Source organism: Neolamprologus multifasciatus, chromosome 9 (genome assembly GCF_963576455.1).
Source record: "Neolamprologus multifasciatus chromosome 9, fNeoMul1.2, whole genome shotgun sequence".
In the NCBI taxonomy this organism is placed as follows: domain Eukaryota; kingdom Metazoa; phylum Chordata; class Actinopteri; order Cichliformes; family Cichlidae; genus Neolamprologus; species Neolamprologus multifasciatus.
Window position 1 is genome coordinate 20,893,283 of NC_140447.1, and position 19,043 is coordinate 20,912,325.

Consider the following 19,043-nt stretch of genomic DNA (forward strand, 5'->3'; position numbering starts at 1 on the left):
GCAAACTGTTGTGAGAAACATATTACATTCCCACTAAGTGCTTCACAGTGAAAGTCTTAATACAGTTCTGATCTAGCTGTGGGACCACCAGATTACATGCTGCATCATTTCTTGAAAAACCAACTTAAAACCGGGGTGGTCGACTGAATCGTAATATTCTGCTGAAAAATGTAGACCATAAAAAATTGAGTTTGATTCCATGAAAATCAGAAGAATTATAACTAAACTTTAAGTGTGTTTAAAATATTCAGTAACAGCGATACAAAAGCCATAGACTACAAAAAAAACCGATGTAAGATTATTATTATTAATGTCGCTAATGCTTAGTGCAAAGACAGATACACTTTCTTTATTTTTCATTAATTCATTTTCCTGCTTTCTCCTTTCTCTACTTAACTGAGAAGGTTTGAGTGCTCCCCTGTGCCAAAGGCAGTGAGACATTAGAAGATGTGTCAGAGATTACCCCGTAACTCTTGGCCCTCCTTCCCCCAACACGTTTTGTGACCTTCATGTGATTTGTCAGAGCCACCAGTGCAGAGATAGTTTTCAACCTCTGTGCTCACTTGCTGGCTCAGTGCCTTTCTCCTTCATCACTTTCCCTCATTTCTCTCCCTTTAGGGCATTTTGTCTATTTGGAAGCAACACCAGTGGGACTGAAAGGCGATAAAGCTCATATTAGAAGCTCTGTGTGGAAAGAGTCTAGCGCCATCTGCAAGCTCTCCTTCTGGTACTACATTTCCCACAAGGCCTCGGGAAGCATCCGGCTTCTGATCAAGGTAATGCATCTGCATATAGACAGAAATGACATCAAATTAGTGCAGCTGTATTGTGGTGTCTGTATTTGTAAAAAAGACAGGAGGTGTTTGATCTATAGAGGGAGGTTGTAGTTGGTCCTGAGCATCTGGGAAGATTCTCTCTTTGGCAGCTTGCAGTTCTTCTAACCCATCAAGTTTCTGTACACATGGCTGATTCTGAGGGATTAAAATTTCTATTTGGACTTTTCTGCCATATAAACTCTGGTGGGTTTGGCCTCCATCCTCTAGTCTATTTACTCTAAACTTTATTTCACTTTATCAGGTATGACTCAAGCAGAAGGTGCTTCTGCTGTGCTTGACAAGATTCATTCCTCTGCAGGAAGGCGTTGCAGATCATTTTTCTGCATGTGTGGCACTTCAGGAACTTTTTATGCCATCTGCAACAAAAATGCTAATATAAATGTATTTAGTTATTTATTTGTAGTACCCCCTTTTTCAAACATTTACATATCATTGCTTATGCAAAATAAAAGGCTGTTCAAGTTCATTTCAAGGAGGATCCACATTCAAACACACATGGCAGACAGATTTTGGTAGGAAGTTGAAAGATTTAAGAGTTTAAAAGCGAAAAAAAAAAAACCCCAACCAAACAAAACATCCAAAGAGAAAAGCCATCTAATGGGAGCAATAACTGAACCAGAGCAACTACGAAGCCCTGAAAAAAATTACACACTCCAGAGAACAGGGTAATAAGGAACAAGAGCAGGCAATCACAAGAGCACAAAAAAGAGGAATAAAACACCCTAATACGCACAGGGAAAGTGATTACACAAATAAAACAGGAAATGACTGCCAAAAGAAATGGCACAATACTGGAATACATACGCAGAGGAAACAATTAAAAACTCAGACAGGGGTAAACAACATCAGCAACGGGAAAAACAAAACACAAGAAACATGAAGAGAGAAACAGAAGAAAAGCAAACTGTGGTTTATGCCTGTCTCTGACACAGAGCTACAGTTAAAAAGTTTCTGCTACTTTAACTTTTAATTATAAAAATATAAACACACAAACACATTTGAGGTGTCTTTAGAAAATAAAAAACACTGCTGAGACCCTATGGGAATGTGGTGAAATTTGTGTATATCGTGTATGTGTGCCTGTTGTTTCTATATAGTTCTTTCTAATGGTAGTTTTAAAAACCTACTTTTATCCCTTGCTGTTTGTTTCATTGTGCTTCATTTGTGAACAAAAACTAAAACACACTGAATGATTGTGGCTGCACATTAACAACCTCGTTATGTTACTCATTCACTGATCACATGCTTGGATGGACACGTTACACTTACCGATGCTGTTTTTGTCTCAATCATTAGATAAATAGTCTTTGCTATTGATTGTACATTAAAGCCTGCTGTAGACTGGATACTGCAATCATGATGGGATTTGCCCAGTCCCCCAGTCGGCTGTTGGATTGATTATGAGGCTCTCCGAGAGGCAGGAGATGATAAATGCATGTGGACTATTTTTAAATGTGCACCCTCTTTCACATATGGGTTGAAAATGTAAAATTTGGCCTTTTAAAGAAGGTCAGCTCTCTGCTTTAAAATGAGGCGCTGGACTCATTTACACTTAGAGACACAGACGTAACGGGTGGAGAGTTCAGAGGCCACCCTGTGTGTGTGTGTGTGTGTGTGTGTGTTGGTGGGTGTCTCTGTGTGTGTGAGGGAGAGAGACAAGCAGATAAAACCAAAATGCCTCCAGTGTTATGTGGCTATAGCTTCCTATGACACATAAATGATGATAAGTACATGTATGACCTAGAAGGTTCAAAGACATAAGCACTTACAGATTATTGGTTTGTGCTATAATTTACAACATTAGAGCACTTTTATAGTCTGAATGTTGCAGCTACATAAATACCAGCATGCACACACATTTGCAGAGGCAGGGCAATAAAAACACACAACCACGCTCACACTCTCTGCAAGCATCACAGTGTAAATATAGTGTATACTATGCATCTTTAAAGGGTGACTGAACAACAAAAAAGCTTTTGATAAGAAGAGTGAAAGGGAGGGGATTGTATTTACATGGCAAGCCTCCCCCCCCTCCCATGAAGTTCACAAGGGGCTCAACAGGCGGCTCTATTTATATCACCAGCCGTGTGAACTGCTTCTTTTAGTCATTAGTCATCACACTAATGAAGTGTCTGTCCTCAGCAGCAGAGCAAACTGAATAAAGATGGGGTGTAAGAGTGAGTTAAGTAGCATTAATGTACCTGCCAATCTTCAAACTTCCAGCAACACTGCTTCTAATGTGTCTACATCCATGTACTGTGGTTCAAGGTATACATGCATTCTCCTATGAGATGATGGATGATGTCCTAGAGGATCTCCTCCGAGATAGGACCAGGGCATCGCTGAGCTCCTGGACAGTCGGAGGTGCAACCTGGCAGTATCGGAAGGACTGAAATATATAATGTCCCAGAGTGGCTCTATTGGATTTAGGACAGTCAATGGTATCAATCCTTTCATCCTCCAGGAACAGCCTGCATACTCTCACCACATGAGGCCTGGCATTGTTGTGCACCAGGAGGAACCCAGGATCCACTGTATCAGCGTAGGGTGTTACAGTTTGTGCAAGCATTTTATCCTGATATCTAATTGCAGTTAGGATGTAGAGGTCTGTGTGCACCTCTGTTTCTCATTGTCTGGTCAAAGGCAATCCCACCAGTGGCCTGGTGGAGGTCATTTTGTAGCTTTAGCAGTGCTCATCCTGTTCTTTCTTGCACAATGAAGCAGATAACAGTCCCGCTAATTGGTTAATGACCTATACAGACCTGTAGTAACCGCTTGTCTCCATGCTTCTGAGACTGAACTGGGAAATACAAAAAAACCTTTTGGCAATGACACATGTTGATGTGCAGTCCTGGAGGAGTTAGCCTACCTGTGCAACCTATGTAGGGTCCAGGTATCGCCTCAGCTACCAGTAGTAACACTGACCTTAGCCTCTTCCTAGTGGGCGGGGCTTAGAGGGAGACAGAAACTACAGAAGGAGAGTCCCCTGTTTACAAAGTCGGGCATTTTTTCTTAATTTTTGCCTTGTGCAACTTTAAAGTTTAAACATTTGCAACTTTTTGAGGGGTCAGGGATGAGATGGAGCAATTAAAGTTTGGTGAAAAAAATAAAGTCTGGAACAGAATTAAAACAGAAATGGGACTATGCTAACGAAGGAAAATAATGTAATTCGTATTTTTTGTTATACCCCATTTCCTTGGCTGTCTCAGCAGTATAAAAGTTTCATCTTGGAGAGATGAACTCTTCCTCTTTTCATGGAAGAAATATTTTACTTTCCCTGCCGTGTATTTTTCATAATAGGCTGTTTGTTTGCCTTACTGACTGATGCACTTTGAGTCAGCCTAACATAATGATGACAGCAAAATTACTGCATAGCTAGCTGTTTGCTCATTAATATAGTTATATATGGTGTTGTGGGTTCAGATGCAGCCTGCGATTATGGTGAGCCAAACATCTGCCGGTCAGCCACAGAGAGGACGTTCTACTCGAGTAAAATATAGCATGACGAGGCTAATCTTTTGTGCGTGTTTCTCATCACGGAAACAATATGCAAATCTGTCCCTGGTGAAACATGGAAATATTTTTTTAAGTAAGGAAAGACTGAGTGTAAAGAAAAAAAACTTGTGATTTGACTAAAAGGTAAGTTGACAGAAAACAGCTGCCAGCAGTTTCATAAAATGAAAAAGCCATGAATACAAATTGGATTTTAGTTTTGTGGAACATTCAGTATACGGTTAAGACGTCAAGGATTTCACAGTTTCAATAAAAGAAGCTTTTTGTTGCGAGCACAACTTTGTTTCTTTCTTCTGTTTCTCGCATCCTGACTTTTACTGAGAGATAATAAAAAGAAATTATGCAAATGTGTATCCTCTCTTCACTTTGAGCAAACCGAATTGGCGGCTTGCGCTGCCTTGTCTGCAAGCTCAGGAAATGAAGCTTAAAATTGATCGAATAAATGCCTCGACTGATATGCCACCCAGGCATCAAATGTGAGCTACGTATGCCTGTAACGCGCGCTCGTCACTCGCTCTCTGGCTGCTTTTATGGATTGGGCCTTTACTCCGTGGCATAAATCTGGATAAGTCCTGCTGCAACGCTGCCTATTAATGTACGCTCTACTCTCACAGTAACAAGATTATTTCAAGCCAGGGCTTCACTGGCATAAAGAGAGAAGACAGTCTGTGCAAGCCTCACCCAAGGGTGCATTTTAATAGGCTTTCCAACCGCAGAGTAGAAAGTGACATTGCTTGTCCTCTGCGTTTCAGTATATTACACCAGGTTTCCTTTCACTGCAGTCGAGCCTCTGGTCACATATTGCCACCTCAAGTGCAGCATGTTTGCTGCTTTATTTTGTTAGCTGTGGTGTTTATTTCACACTCTTGCAACTCATTCCTCACTGCAGCACTGCCCTTAAAACTGAATAATTATGTGATGCTATAGACCTGCAGTTTTCCCATCACCTTTACAAAGAGCAGAGGATGAGGAAGCCGTCGTAAATTATTAGAGCTACAGCAGTATTAATATCAGACTCATGAGCTTCTGCAGAATAGGTAGTTAAATCTATATGCACCCCCATTAATGCTCTTCTCCGGCCTCTGGTAGAGGACCCGAGCTTGAAGGATTGACCGCCCACAGGGCGTATATATATAAATTTATATATATATATATATATATATATATATATATAAATTTTTCTAGGAAAATTGGAACCGTTTATTCAAGGACTGTGTAGTGTGTCCTAATATAGCCAATGACTAACAGCTTTTCTGGATTCATCTTGTTGGTGAAAAATACAATTTTATCTATTCCAAACTGGCTTATTTTTGGCATTTTTCAAAGAAAAATAAAGAAAACTAATTATATGTTTTCATGGTTGCTGTAACACAGTGCCTAAAAATACCAAAAATTGGTTCTTTGCTAAGTTGTGTATACATAATACTGGTTCATCCCTTTGAATGATTCATCAGGTCAGTGTTAAGTGGCTCAACAAACAAATAAAAAACATCCATCCATCCATCTTCTTCCATTTATCTGGGGCCGGGTTGTGGGGGCAGCAGCCTAAGCAGAGAAGCCCAGACCTCCCTCTCCCCAGCCACCTCCTCCACCTTATCCAGGGGAACACCAAGGCCTTTCCAACCTCAACTGGCTCCTTTTGATGTGAAGGAGCAGCAGCTCTACTCTGAGCCCCTCCCGGATGGCTGAACTTCTCACCCTATCTCTAAGGGAGAGTCCAGCCACCCTTAGGAGGAAGCTCATTTCTGCCGCTTTTATCCACGATCTCGTTCTTTCGGTCACTACCATAGGTGAGGGTAGGGATGTAGATCGACCGGTAAATTGAGAGCTTCGCTTTTACACTTAGCTCTCTCTTCACCATGACCTTGGGGAGGTTCAAGGACTGGACTGAAAAGGAGTAAAAAAGTAGATCAAAGAAAAAGAGAAACTTTGAAAGACCTTCGGAAGTATCTGGAGAAGTATAAGTTTTGCTCAGTACCTTATAGATGTTTGGGTATTTTTCTCAAAAGTTGTACAAAGTCAGTCTTGATCCATACTGGCTCAGTTTGCCAACAATTAGCTGCCATTTCTTACACTTCATTCGTATTCTTGGCTCAATGCTTTTGCAGATCTAACCCCATCAGAGACTCTTCAGCTACACCAACTCCAAGCGGTTCCACATTCTTTCAATTAAAAAAGTTTTAAAAATGGCCATGTGCTGCTATTTATTGTAGATGGGCGAGTTATTCAGACACGCTGTTTCCAACCTAAACACTTATACCACATCCCTGATGACGTTACACAGTTTGAAAACATTTCTGATAAACCAAGCATGTCATTTTTGTCTTGCTAGCCCACAGAAGCGTTCTGCTAAGCAGTCTGTTTTGCTTCATTCTGGTCCTGTTATTGAAAACAGAAAAGGTTTCAGCTAAAATCGAGTGGGGCTGGTTAGACATGCAGTCAGGGATTTGTTTCATCCCCTTTGGCCAAACAAGGAGCAACAATGTAACCATTCATTCATATTTTATGGGAAGGTTTTCAGCTTTAAGGGTTTCGTGTTTGAACAAAGACGAGGATCACATTAGATTAACAAATTCAGGAAATGATCTGCAGTACTTTACTGACGTGGATCATCTGCCATAAGTACAACATTGTATACAGTAGCAAAACACGGTGTTTTATGCACTACCGCTTCTATTTAAGTAAACATTTTTTCAGGCTGAACACAGATCACACTTCTTTCTTAACCCACACAGGACCATCGTCCCCACAGTTAATGAGCCCAAAGACTTCAGGTAGTTCTATCATTTTATTACATAATCTAGGTGAGAAATCTTTAAGTAAATAATCCCAAACATTCATGCCAAACATTCAGTTTTAATTTCTCAGGATTTTTTTTTTTTACTCATCTTTAATTATACTTAGCTACTTTATTTGTCTTTGCTGGCTTGACCAGAGCATGCAACAACAATTTGAAGACTTTACTTTGACATTGTACTCTTGTTGATACTTTTTGTCTTGATATATTTATTCTTTAGTTTGAAAAAAGGCCTCGAGTTTTGTTTTTTTCTTTAATCCACTTCATCTAACATTCAGCATTACTTTTTAAAATCTGTGTATGTAGAGTACGGGTCTGTTTTATGTTATCTGAACTACACTATTGTTAAAATTCCATTGCATTTTCTACTACCTTCACCATCACCTCGCTAGATCCTGTTACTCTTATGCCCAAAGTATTTTAATATGAAGTGAGAGAGCTTTATAAAAGTCCCATTGGTGCTTTTGACATGACAATAAAAACCAGCGATGAGATGCCGGCTCGTCAAAAGGCACATCCACTAAACCCAGAGTCAAATTTGCTGTTTCAAAGCTGTATTCGTCATGATTTAGTGCCTGGCAAGTACCATGGGAAAAGGCATAGCGGGCTTACAGAGGAATACACGTCAGTTTGTCTTTTAATATGTTCCATGTGTGACATGAGAGAAATCCATTACCATACTCAGAAAGCAGGGTTTAAATGTGAGTCGCAGGTCTCAAGGCGGGGGAATTATTACTACAATGTTATGCTAATGCTAATGAGAGTTTAATGACTTCTCTTAGATGGCATTCGCTTTTTCTCAGCAGCAGCACTCTGTCCACATATCTGATTCAGCACGTTTTGACCAAGAAGTTCTTCACTCTCGACATGAGGCTTAAAGCTTGAAAAATCTTTTTTCTGACAGTAATGACTGCTGTAGCTCTTTGAAATGAGACTGCAGCCCCTTAGTATGTGAAATGCTACCACATGAGCCTCTTTTTGTTCATCGCTGCTCTTCTCCACAGATGGAGAATGATTTAAAGGAGGTGTGGAATCAAACGGGACATCAGGGCAATAAGTGGAACCGAGCAGAGATCCCCCTGAGGAAGCTCAGGAACTTTGAAGTCATATTTGAGGTGGTGCGCCTAAAGGACGTGAGCGGTGGAGCGGCCTTAGATGACCTGGAGTACATAGACTGTGCCCCAAGTAGGTAGCATGCACAAACAGTACACAACAAGTTTTGCATATAGACTGGACCACAATAAAATAATTATGAAAAGCACTATGAATGCAAATTTCATGTGAAATTGGGTCACTATAAGCCCATGTTTCATACACCTGGGGAGATTAATGACAATATTACTACCATTTCTATTACTGCTCATTTTGTCACTGATGGTTTTGCTCCAAACGATTGTTTGGTCAATATTATTATGATTACATGTCATTTTTAAAGTTTTTTTTCATTTATCTTTGTATTGGTGCATTTTTAATAGTGGAGTGGAACCGAAGGCAGTGCCACAGACTTTTTTCTAAATTCTTAATTATGTGAGTTCTGGGGATGGCATTGTAACTGTGTCCTTCACTTGATTTTCCACCTTCGGGTATGAAATTTAACAATAACTGAATGGACCGCTATGAAAACTGATGCAGACATTCATGGTTCTTAGAAAATAAATGACCTTTTTTGAGGAAACTCTTAGAAAACCATGATTTTTTTTTTATGTGTACATGTATAAATCTGCCATGGATCACTATTAGGACCTCACTTAAATAATCTGATAATAATGTACATTTTAAAAAAAGCTATTGATTATATAACGCTTTTGAACACTAATTTAAAATGGGTTGAACCAGCATCAAAGCATTTGTGGACTCTAGTAAAAATGTAAAAGTTGTACTGATGTAAAAATTAATTGACATAATTAGTTATGTCAATTAAATGCCTGCGTACAATTATGAACGTGCAAGCAGGCATTTATTTATTTTTAATTAAATTATTTTTTAAAGATGCTTTTGGCAGATATATGGAAAATGACTGACAACCAGCAGATTCTAGCATGTTTAAATTGCATATTGCTGTTAGCATTTAGCTTAAAACAAGCGACCCGGAGAAGTGTTTTGGGTATTTCTTTTGTTATTGCAGTTAATTAAAAAAAAAAAGAAGTTAAACACAAAAAAACACAATAGGTTAAATACATATAATGGTGTATATGTAAACAAAGTAAAATTGTATTATGATTATTCTTATTATTAAAACAAATATCTTAAAAAGGAAAAAAAACTTAACTGAAATATAAGAAAATAGAATTAGTGAATTTTAATTAGAAGTAAACCATTTCAAAATCGGCTAAGCAAAAACACAATTTAACCGAATAAAAAACGACCATGGATTCTTGCACCAATGACAAAAGACAAGGTGAGAAATATTGTGACCAATTATTAGGCACAAAGCAACGGGCAAAGACAGAATTGTGTTAAAAGCTGCACAGTCGAAAGAAAGTAACACGCACCTTTATCTCTGATGGCAGCACACATCTGATAAGCTTATTGTCACAACATTTGTTCCCATTTAGAATCGCGTTATTTTTTGCCACTTATAGTCAGGATCGAAAAGTTGGAAGTGCTGCGTAAAGTCTTCTCCAGCAGATCCCAAAGATTTTGAGCGGGATTATGGTGCAAACTATGTGGCGGCCCATCCATGTGTGAAAATGATGTCTCGCTCTTTCACAACTTGAACCCGGTGAATCCTGGTATATTCATCCTGGAATATACTGCTGTCATCAGGGAGGAAAAAAATCCATTGATGGTAAAAATGTTTGACTCTGTCTTCTTTTAGTCAGCTGACCTCATTTTTGGGAAACATAATGATCCTGAATCTAAACCTCCAATGTCATCAACGGCTCTTACTTTTTTTTAACTTAGTTAAATCTAGTTGGGCTGGACAGCGTATTTATATCACATATTATTTATGTACATGTATCTGCATCTGCAGTTTTCAATGGTATAGTTTACAAGTAATTTACTAATTAACTGTGAATTGCAGCCAGCAAAGGTAAATGATAAATAACGCACTGCAGGCAGTATCGTAGGTGAGCAGAGCAGATAGGAAGGGTCTTTAAATTTCATTGTCCTAAAAAAAGGAGCAGTGGAGTGGAAAAGTTTCAAAAGCCGGAAATCTCACCACCTGGTAAAGTAATCACAGACTCGCTGGCGCTCGGCAAACCCCTGCACATATATTACCGTCGCTTTGTGCACAGTGGCAGTGCAAATCTTTCTTATTGCTTCTAAAATTTAAAAAGCAGCTTCAATTCAACTAAACTTTTAAAAGCATGAGGAAAATGTCTTTTATTAACTTTGTGTTCATAGCGGCTCATGTTTGCTGAAGTCTGGAGAATAGCCTTAATCTCGCCTTTAAAAGAAGCTGGACCCATGACTCAGTCTCTTTGTAAATGTGAGATTAAAGTAAAGCAATGCATGATGTAAACCCGCACCAACCCAGGTGCCTTAATGCAACAAAATAAATAATTCCAGCAGTTAGAGTGGTTGAGAAAATAAAAACTAAAAAAGATTTCAGCCTGAATTTCACAAAGTGGATTAAATTGTTTTCAGTTTCTCTCTAGCCTTCCTCTCTGCTTTCGTTTTATCAAAGTATTCTTCCAATAAGCTTCATAAGCGCGATATAACTATGCTGTGAAATTATTTTATGATCTTTCCAGCTGATAGTTTGGAGTATGAAATTGATTCTGCCGCCGGCACACTCAGAGAAAAAGAAAGGCAGAACTGGTGGGTCTCGAAGCGAGAGGAGAGTTTGATTGTCTTTGGGACGACAGTCGCTGACAGACGCCGTTTGATATTTATGTTTGAGACAGATGTTGTACATTAAACAGGACCTGGCACAAGGCTGGGCACCAGGGGCGATGTTTCCTGCTCCGCCGACCCTTTTCCATCTCCATCTCCAGTGCACACGTATAAACAAACACACACAGGAGAACATAAATACTGACCTACAGATCTAAGTGGAGGCATAGATCAAAACAGACTGCAGACACACAAGCAGACAAATTGTCTGTCCAAAGCCAAATGACACAGACAGACAACTTCCATCAACTTTGAGTGCTCGCTAAAATGGATTTTCAGTTTATTATATGATGGGTTTTAACCCCACTGACCTCCCGGAATGAAATTCAACTCTTTCCTCATTTCACTCATCATTTAATGTTGCTGCCTTTGAAGTTTAATCACGCACACACACACACATCTGCACAGACGTGGCTAATGTGTGTGTGTGTGTGTGTGTGTGTGTGTGTGTGTGTGCTGTCTGTGATCCACCTGATTTGTTTTCCTTGCTCTCTGTTCCATCTCAAACAAGGCGGTGCAGGAGGAAGGGGGCTTTGATTTCTCTGACAGGCCTTTGTCTGCTTTTGTTTACCTTCTTCTCCGCTGCTGTTCTTTGGTGCTGAGCATAGGAAGTCTGTGTTTTATTAATAAATTGTTCATCACAGCATTTTATTTCATGTCAGATTTAATTTGTCTGGATTAGAAAATGGGGATGAAATTGTTGAGGAATAATAGAAATCATGATTATTCATTGTAATTATCTGTATGTTTTAGCCACTGTGGAGGCCGTCGGTTTGTCCGCGCCACAGATTTTGTGTGTCGCAGCGGCCACTGCATTGAGTCCCACCTGGTGTGCGACGGCAAGGCCGACTGTGCTGATGAATCGGATGAAGCTGACTGCGGTGAGTAGAAATGATAAATAGATCCCTTCTTGGAGAGCAGAAGGACAACTTTGAAACAGGACTGCAAACTCTTTCCTTTCATCTTCAATTTCTTTCTTTCTGGCAGACAAAATAATTAGCTCGCCAGGTGCTTGTAGCTTCAACATGGAGGGAGACCAGTGGAAAGAGAGATGCCAACTTTCTCAAGACCCTGATGATGACTTTGATTGGAGGATTGGTTCCAGTACTGAGACACCAGGGGCTGGACCTATCACCGACCACAGCCAAGGTCTGCAGCTGCTCTGCTAAAATCTTACCAAAAATATGACCATACACATAAAGAAAAATGTGCTTTTACTTCTGTTTTTCTTTTCTCAAAGTAAGTCGAGGGTTTTTATATTGGCTTTTGGGTGGTTGGCTGCAACAAGGTCTGAAATTAGCACAATGTGTTGTTTTACGGCATAAAATACATAGAAGTACTCCACTAATGTATTTTGAAGTTCTTTTACGTAACCCACAGAAGGCGCTCGCTAACCAACTACACAAAAGTTGTCCCATTTATGCTTCGAGGTTCATAAAAGTAGAATTTTTGAGCATCATCTTACTGAACAAATAATGTATCATAAACTGATTTTCCCTGAGCTTATTTCCTTTAATTATCCAAAAAGTCCATAGAAAAGCCCACCGAGGGGTAGTTTTATTCTGTTTTCCTCATGTTTGGCTTTGTCTGAAAAAATCCTCCATCCTTGTGTCACTTACATGATACCCAGAATTACAATATGAGCATCTTCTGATCGGATGCTTCTGTCAGCCTCCTAGTTTGTTCCTGTTAATAACACTGGCAGAAAAAAACAAACAATTTCTCAAAATTAGGAGCAGACAACATCTGCATTCTCCTGACACCCTCCATGTTTTCAGCTCTCTGGCAGCGCCTTTGTAATTACAACTTGACAGCTGGAAAATAGGACTGTGTGACACCGACATGAAGGCAGGGTTAAAAATACTTCCTGATCAATATCAGTCTGAGTCAAACTGAGCTTAACAGCATTCCTGCTTATCATATGAAGCAAAGCTGCTTCAAATATTGCTTTTTAAACCGATTAATTGAAAGGTAACGACACTTTGGCAACAATTACCCACATCTATGCGAAGTAATGTTAATCAAAATTTCCGTAAGACTTCAAGGCATCAATAACTTACCAGCTGAAAATACATTTGTTGACTACACCTGCTCGACTGCTTATTAATGCAAATATCTAATCAGCCAATCACATTTCAGCAACTCAGTGCATTTATGTATTCAGGCATCTACTGTTAATATTAACTTGTGTACTGATATGCTGTTACCCAGGGATTAAATCAGTTATTGCTGTATGTGAGCAAGTTTAAATATGAGTGATTTCCCACTGGTAAATATATACTCTAGCATCTCTCCAAGATTAAACTGGAACTCTCCCCTCTCCTCCATCCCCTTGTGCACAGATGTGCACGAGTGCACGTCCACAGATCTGTCTGCCACAGCACAGTTAGCAGCTATTGTTTCTGAAGACATGAGCAACATAAAATTGTACCAATTGCTCACTCCTGTCTCAGGCTGTGTAAGGGGTAGAGAAAATGAGCGAGTGGCTTCTCCAAGCACGCCCTTTTTATTTAAGGCCTTGAATGAAATGAGGACGACAAGCAGCATGAGTGGAGCGCACGGGTGAAAACTGTTAAGGAGAAAGTAAGGAGGTAAAGAAACACACACACAGCAGCTATTTGTCCCTGCATGCCACATGAGAACCATAATGCTGAGGACAAAGCAGCATTTTTCATGGGTGACAGTGCACTCAATGAACCAGCTGTTGTCTTCTGAGTTGCAGCTGTAACTCCACCTTGTACTGGCTGTCACTAGGTTGCTATTCCTGATTGGTCATTTGAGGTTATTGATCGGAAGGATGAATGATGGGCTGGATGGACTCGTGATCTTACAGCTTAAAAACACATGGACAAAGGCATGACTCTGCAAATATCCTGTCGTTATAGGATCAGGTAATGGAGCACATGCGTGTACACGTTCTTTGAAAACGAGCTCTGCCTGGTTAGATGCACAGACTTTGTTTTGATTTTTATGATTTGATTCACCACAGCGGAATCTGTGTTGTGGGTGTGAGCAGGTTTTTTTTGTGCACTGTGGATTGTGATGGCCTTAAATCCCCCTTAACTCATGTGGAAAACTCCCACTTTGTTCTGGCACTGCACACATGCTGTCTCATCTCCAAGCCTAGCCGAGCTGAAGAAGCTCTCTGCAGCTTTTGGCTGCAGGATACATTTAACGACAGCCTTCCTCCGTCTAAATATCGTGCATATTTGAACCAGCAGAATAAGGTTATTGGATTTCTTTCCTGCAGCAAAGCTGAAATTTGATGGTTGAGCTGGGTTTGGCTGTGGCTTTTCTTTTGCTGTTTCAGCTTCATCGTTCATCGCACTGAGATATTACTCATGCCTTATATAAATGTGCTGCAATTGTAAAGTATTGCATTTATCTCCAAAGGTGGTGGAGGGAACTTCCTGTATATAAACTCAGCCATTCAGCGCGAGGGCGATGTTGCCAAGGTGACAACCAGGAGTCCATTTCCTGCCAGCATTGGCCTGTGTCACCTGCGCTTCTGGTTCTTCATGCATGGTTCTGATAGGATGGGAACATTGAAGGTGACCTTATCTCAGACAAATTTCTCTTCTGTTTGCTGCTTTTGGGCATCAGACTTTTTTTTTTTAACTGTCACCTCCTAAGAAATGATCCAAAATGAAGGCTTAATTTGGATTTGTCAGAGATTTCTTTCCTCTTTTACTCAGCTTATCAACATATTTTGCTCTGCTTACTGTCAGTCACCTGATACCCAAAGGAGGGAATGAAAGTCTTTCTTCCTGCAAATAATCCATCAAAGCATGTCAGGTTACAAACGTCATTATCATATCAGTCTTTTCATGTCTTTTTAGGTCTCTTTGTTAAATGGGTTAATTTCAAAACAACAAACAATAAGCATTTGCTAAAAACCCTACTTAGACAGGAAGTGTACTCCATGTGTAGCCACAGATGAGGCACTTACAAGGAATCTACATGAATTATAAACAAAACTACTCAAAAACTCACAGCTCTAAATTATGCATAAATTACTGTATTGCTAGTCAAAAACAACTATTAAACCTTCAGAGTTTCCACTTTTGAAATAAGCCATCAGAAAGTTTTGTAAGGAAGGATATTCTACGGTACTTCAATTGAGTTTTTCCATTTCGTGCTTCTTTTTGCTTCTGTTCCACTACACCTCTGATATTGAAAAGTGTATTTTTAAATTGAAACTCAACTAAACAAAAGAATACTCTCCCATAAAAGTCTGTTTTAAGAGACGATACAAAGGAGGTCAGTGATTCAGCTGACCTGATTTCCTCAAGCAGACTGTTGGAGAAGCCTTGACTGAACATGCTTTGTATGCTTTAGTTTTCAGCCAGACCTCTGGAGCACAAAACAGACCACTGCCTGAGGACCTTAAAGTGCAGTGTGTGTATAAGAGATCAGAGATGTAGCTGGAAAAGAGGCCGTGCAGGTCTTTGTACTAATCAATAAAATCTTAAAATACATTGATGTGATGGTGTTTTTAGTTTTGGATCAGTTTGGCAGCCAAGTTTTGTAAGTGTACAAAGACAAAGGTCTCTCCACCTTTACAAGTTAATGTTAAATTAAGGTATGTTAAATAAAGCTAACAGTAAAGTGCCTTAAACCTGTCTTTTTTTATTGACGAGCAGGTAGAAACTGCTTTGGTTTTGTATATGTGTGCGTAGCTGTGTTCCAAGTTGTTAGTTAGTTGTTTAATAAAACAATTTTAGAATTATGCTCCAATCTAGAGTAATTTAACGATGATTAAGCAGCATGTGACTTTGTAGTCAAGGCGCTACCCTATGAGAGTTAGTGTCCTCAGTTTCTCAGCCACATCCATCACTCACTTATTTCATTTCATTTAAAATTTTAAAGAATAAGAAAAAAATAAAGGAAAATAACATAAGATGACAGTAGCCAAATAACTCAGATTAAAGTTTCAAATCAGAACCTCATAAATAAGTTAGGCTCCAGCCACACAGTCCTAAAGTTAGTGACCGATTGGCGACCCCCTGGAAACCACCAATCGCTAGGGGAGAAGGTTGTATTTCCTGACTGGTTGGCAATTGGTTGTCTGATGCTGGTCTCAGTTGTCATGTGAAACTGGTCACAAAGAAATCTGGAGTGCTCCAATGGAAACCTCCTCTCAGTTGCTTTGGTTGCTAGTAGTTTGTGAAGATTATCTGTAGTTTGTTAACAGAAAAGCACTACTTTTACTCAGAGAGCCAACATTTTCCAGCTTATGCCACACTTTTTCCAAGTTTCACTACAGCTCCATAGTTAGTTTGTGAGTGTTTGCAGACAAGTCTTCCCTGAAAACAACCAGAAACCACAGCAATCTGCCAACAACCACTTGTTAAATGACAGGAGAATATGCATTTAACCTAACAACCATTTTGTATTATTGTTGGGTCTTACCTCACAATATAAAACTGCTGTTGTGATTTGGCACTATATAGATAAAATTGAATTGAACCAGAGGATGTTTCAATTCCATTTTCACGAGGTTGGCCTATGACTGGAGCCTAAGCTGGCTGCAGTGAGAGAAGTACAAATAATCTGGAGTTTTTTGATGCAGCACACTTTTTGAGACCAATTTTACCTGGCAACAGCTAGCAACCTCCAGCAATCACTTGCCAACCAGTTGGGGAATACAGTTTTTTCCCTTGTGACCAGAGGTTTTTAGAGGTTTGCAGACTGGTCTTAAGACCTGCATGACTGAGGCCCTCGGTAACATCACAGTGGCTACAGACATCTTTTATGTACATGTTGCATGTAAATGCATTAAGTATGACACACGGAAACACTGAAGCTTTATAGCGCTTCTATTACTAGTACTCCAATTGTTTATGTTTTTCTACACTGCATTTCTACTGGTTTTATTTAAGCAAAGACTGCACATACTTCTATTGCATGTAACGGTGGTGTGTAAACACCCTGTCACCACTGAAGGAAAAATGTTTAAAGGCTGAAAAAGAAACTTTTTTTATGTTGTTTGTTTGATTATAATAAATTTTGTATGGTGATGATACATGTTCTCACTCAAACATATTGTTACACATCAAATGGAAATGTCACTTTGTGCCACCTGACCTCACCAGGTCTTTACTGTTGGACCCAGCGGTACCCGTCTGTTGATGTGGGCAGCCACTGGAAACCACGGCAGACAGTGGACATACGCTAATGTCATCGTGTCCAGCACGGTACCCTTTAGAGTGACCTTTGAGGCCCAGGTGGGTGGAGACATGTGGACAGACATCGCCCTAGATGACATTTCCTACACTGCAGAGTGTATAGTTGCAGGTAAAGACCTGAAAGGTTTTCGCCTTCTTTGCCCTTCTATTTAGTTTTTCCTTACTTCCTATCCTTCTAGCACCATTCTCATTTTTCATTTCATTTCCTCCAGTTTTCACATTCTCCCATTTCCCAATTTTTCCCTGTCCTCCAACATCTATGCTCCTCTCCTCAGTTTCCATATAAATAGTGTGAACCCTCGGGGAAAGTGTAGTGAGTTAATGGAGCCTGTTGCCCTGTAGGTCCATATGAATTCAATGCAGAGAATGGGTCAATGCCAAGGGACAGCATGGAGGGCAATGGGGAGGAAAAGCAATTACATTTATATTGTGTTGTTTCCTCACCCTCACCATTCTGTCCTCCCACCACCCCAAACTGTTTCTTTCACTGGCTTTCTGACGAAGCCTCTGTGGTCTCAAAAAAAACATTAACATACTTTCAAAAACAATCCTGGGATTTATCAATGGGGGATTTTTACTGTATTTGACTGAAAATCAAGTTTATTTAACCCTTTTGCATGCATCTCTCCACTGTGATTTTCCACCTCAGAACCTGTGACTCCTCAGCCACTGACTTGTGGTGTGAACCAGTTTCAGTGTGCATACTCCTTCCAGTGTATCCCAGAGAGCTGGTTGTGTGACATGGAGCCCGACTGTGCTGATAAATCTGATGAAGAGCATTGTCCCACTGTTGTACCCGGAACTCTTCCTCCTCAGGTCCTTTGTCCTCTTGGTTATTTTCAGTGTTCAGATCATAACTGCCTCCCGTCCATAATGCGCTGCGATGGAGTTGTTGACTGTCCCACAGGAGAGGATGAATACAGCTGCCGTAAGTTAGCACCTCTTCATTTTTCACTGAGGATGAATGGCTGGAAAACTGAAGTGCACTTCTAGCAAAAAAGGAAAACATTGGCGGTTTTACCCATATTTAGACATTAATGTTTAATAAGTAACAGATGAGATGAAAATCTCTCGCAAATTCCCCTAAACATGTTTCTGATCGACCTTAATAGTTCAAAAAATCACACGTGTTTACCAAAAACAACTTCTGGATAATCCACGAACCTCACTGCTTTCACTGGAACTACTGTCCACTGAATAAATAGTCCCTTTAAACTATTGACAGCTTGTGCTGTAATGACAATGACTGTTTTCTCAGTTTCATCATCCAGTGTCATCATCCAATGTAACATCTTTGAGATTTTTAAAAACGGGTACAATATAAAAAGTGTTGGGATAAAATCTTAATGTCTAAAGCAAATGGCAAAAAAATACAATGGGGTCACAGTATATATAGTAAAGCTGTTTCCACATAAAATGATAAGCCATTAAACCTCAGATTTATATTAGGTTATCACATTTTCCATTAAATTTCCATCTTAGTGTCATGGGTAGCACCTCGATGCAGTGGTTAGTCCTGTCAGCTTTGTGGCTTTGTGTTTGAACCATCTTGGACTCTTATATGTTGACAATTATTTAAATCAGGAAGTTCAGTGATGCTGATTCTCAGTCCAGTTCTTGTGTAATTTGGCATACTTCAGCTTTTTTCCCCGCGTCACTTCCTTAAAAATGGTTAGGAAAAAAAGTTAGAAAAACTCCATTTAAAATGTGTGAAAAAGCAGCTAATGTCCATAAAAAATGTAAAGACCTTTAGAAAGCTTACAACATTATTGCTCTAGACCACTTTAAAAATGAAAAGTCTGGCTTCTTTGAAGCAAAATGTAAAGAAATGAGGGGTGACACAATTCCTGTGCATATTTTTTCCAGTAT

The 19,043-nt window shown here is 39.7% G+C and overlaps 1 protein-coding gene across 1 annotated transcript in view; it reads left to right on the forward strand.

The window, feature by feature from the left end:
* malrd1 (MAM and LDL receptor class A domain containing 1) overlaps positions 1-19,043 on the forward strand; it is a 70,181-nt gene that overhangs the window by 42,070 nt on the left and 9,068 nt on the right. The window contains 7 exon segments of the mRNA XM_085171855.1: positions 619-776; positions 8,151-8,331; positions 11,751-11,867; positions 11,974-12,135; positions 14,380-14,537; positions 17,082-17,283; positions 17,824-18,102. Coding sequence (XP_085027981.1) covers positions 619-776; positions 8,151-8,331; positions 11,751-11,867; positions 11,974-12,135; positions 14,380-14,537; positions 17,082-17,283; positions 17,824-18,102 — 1,257 coding nt within the window.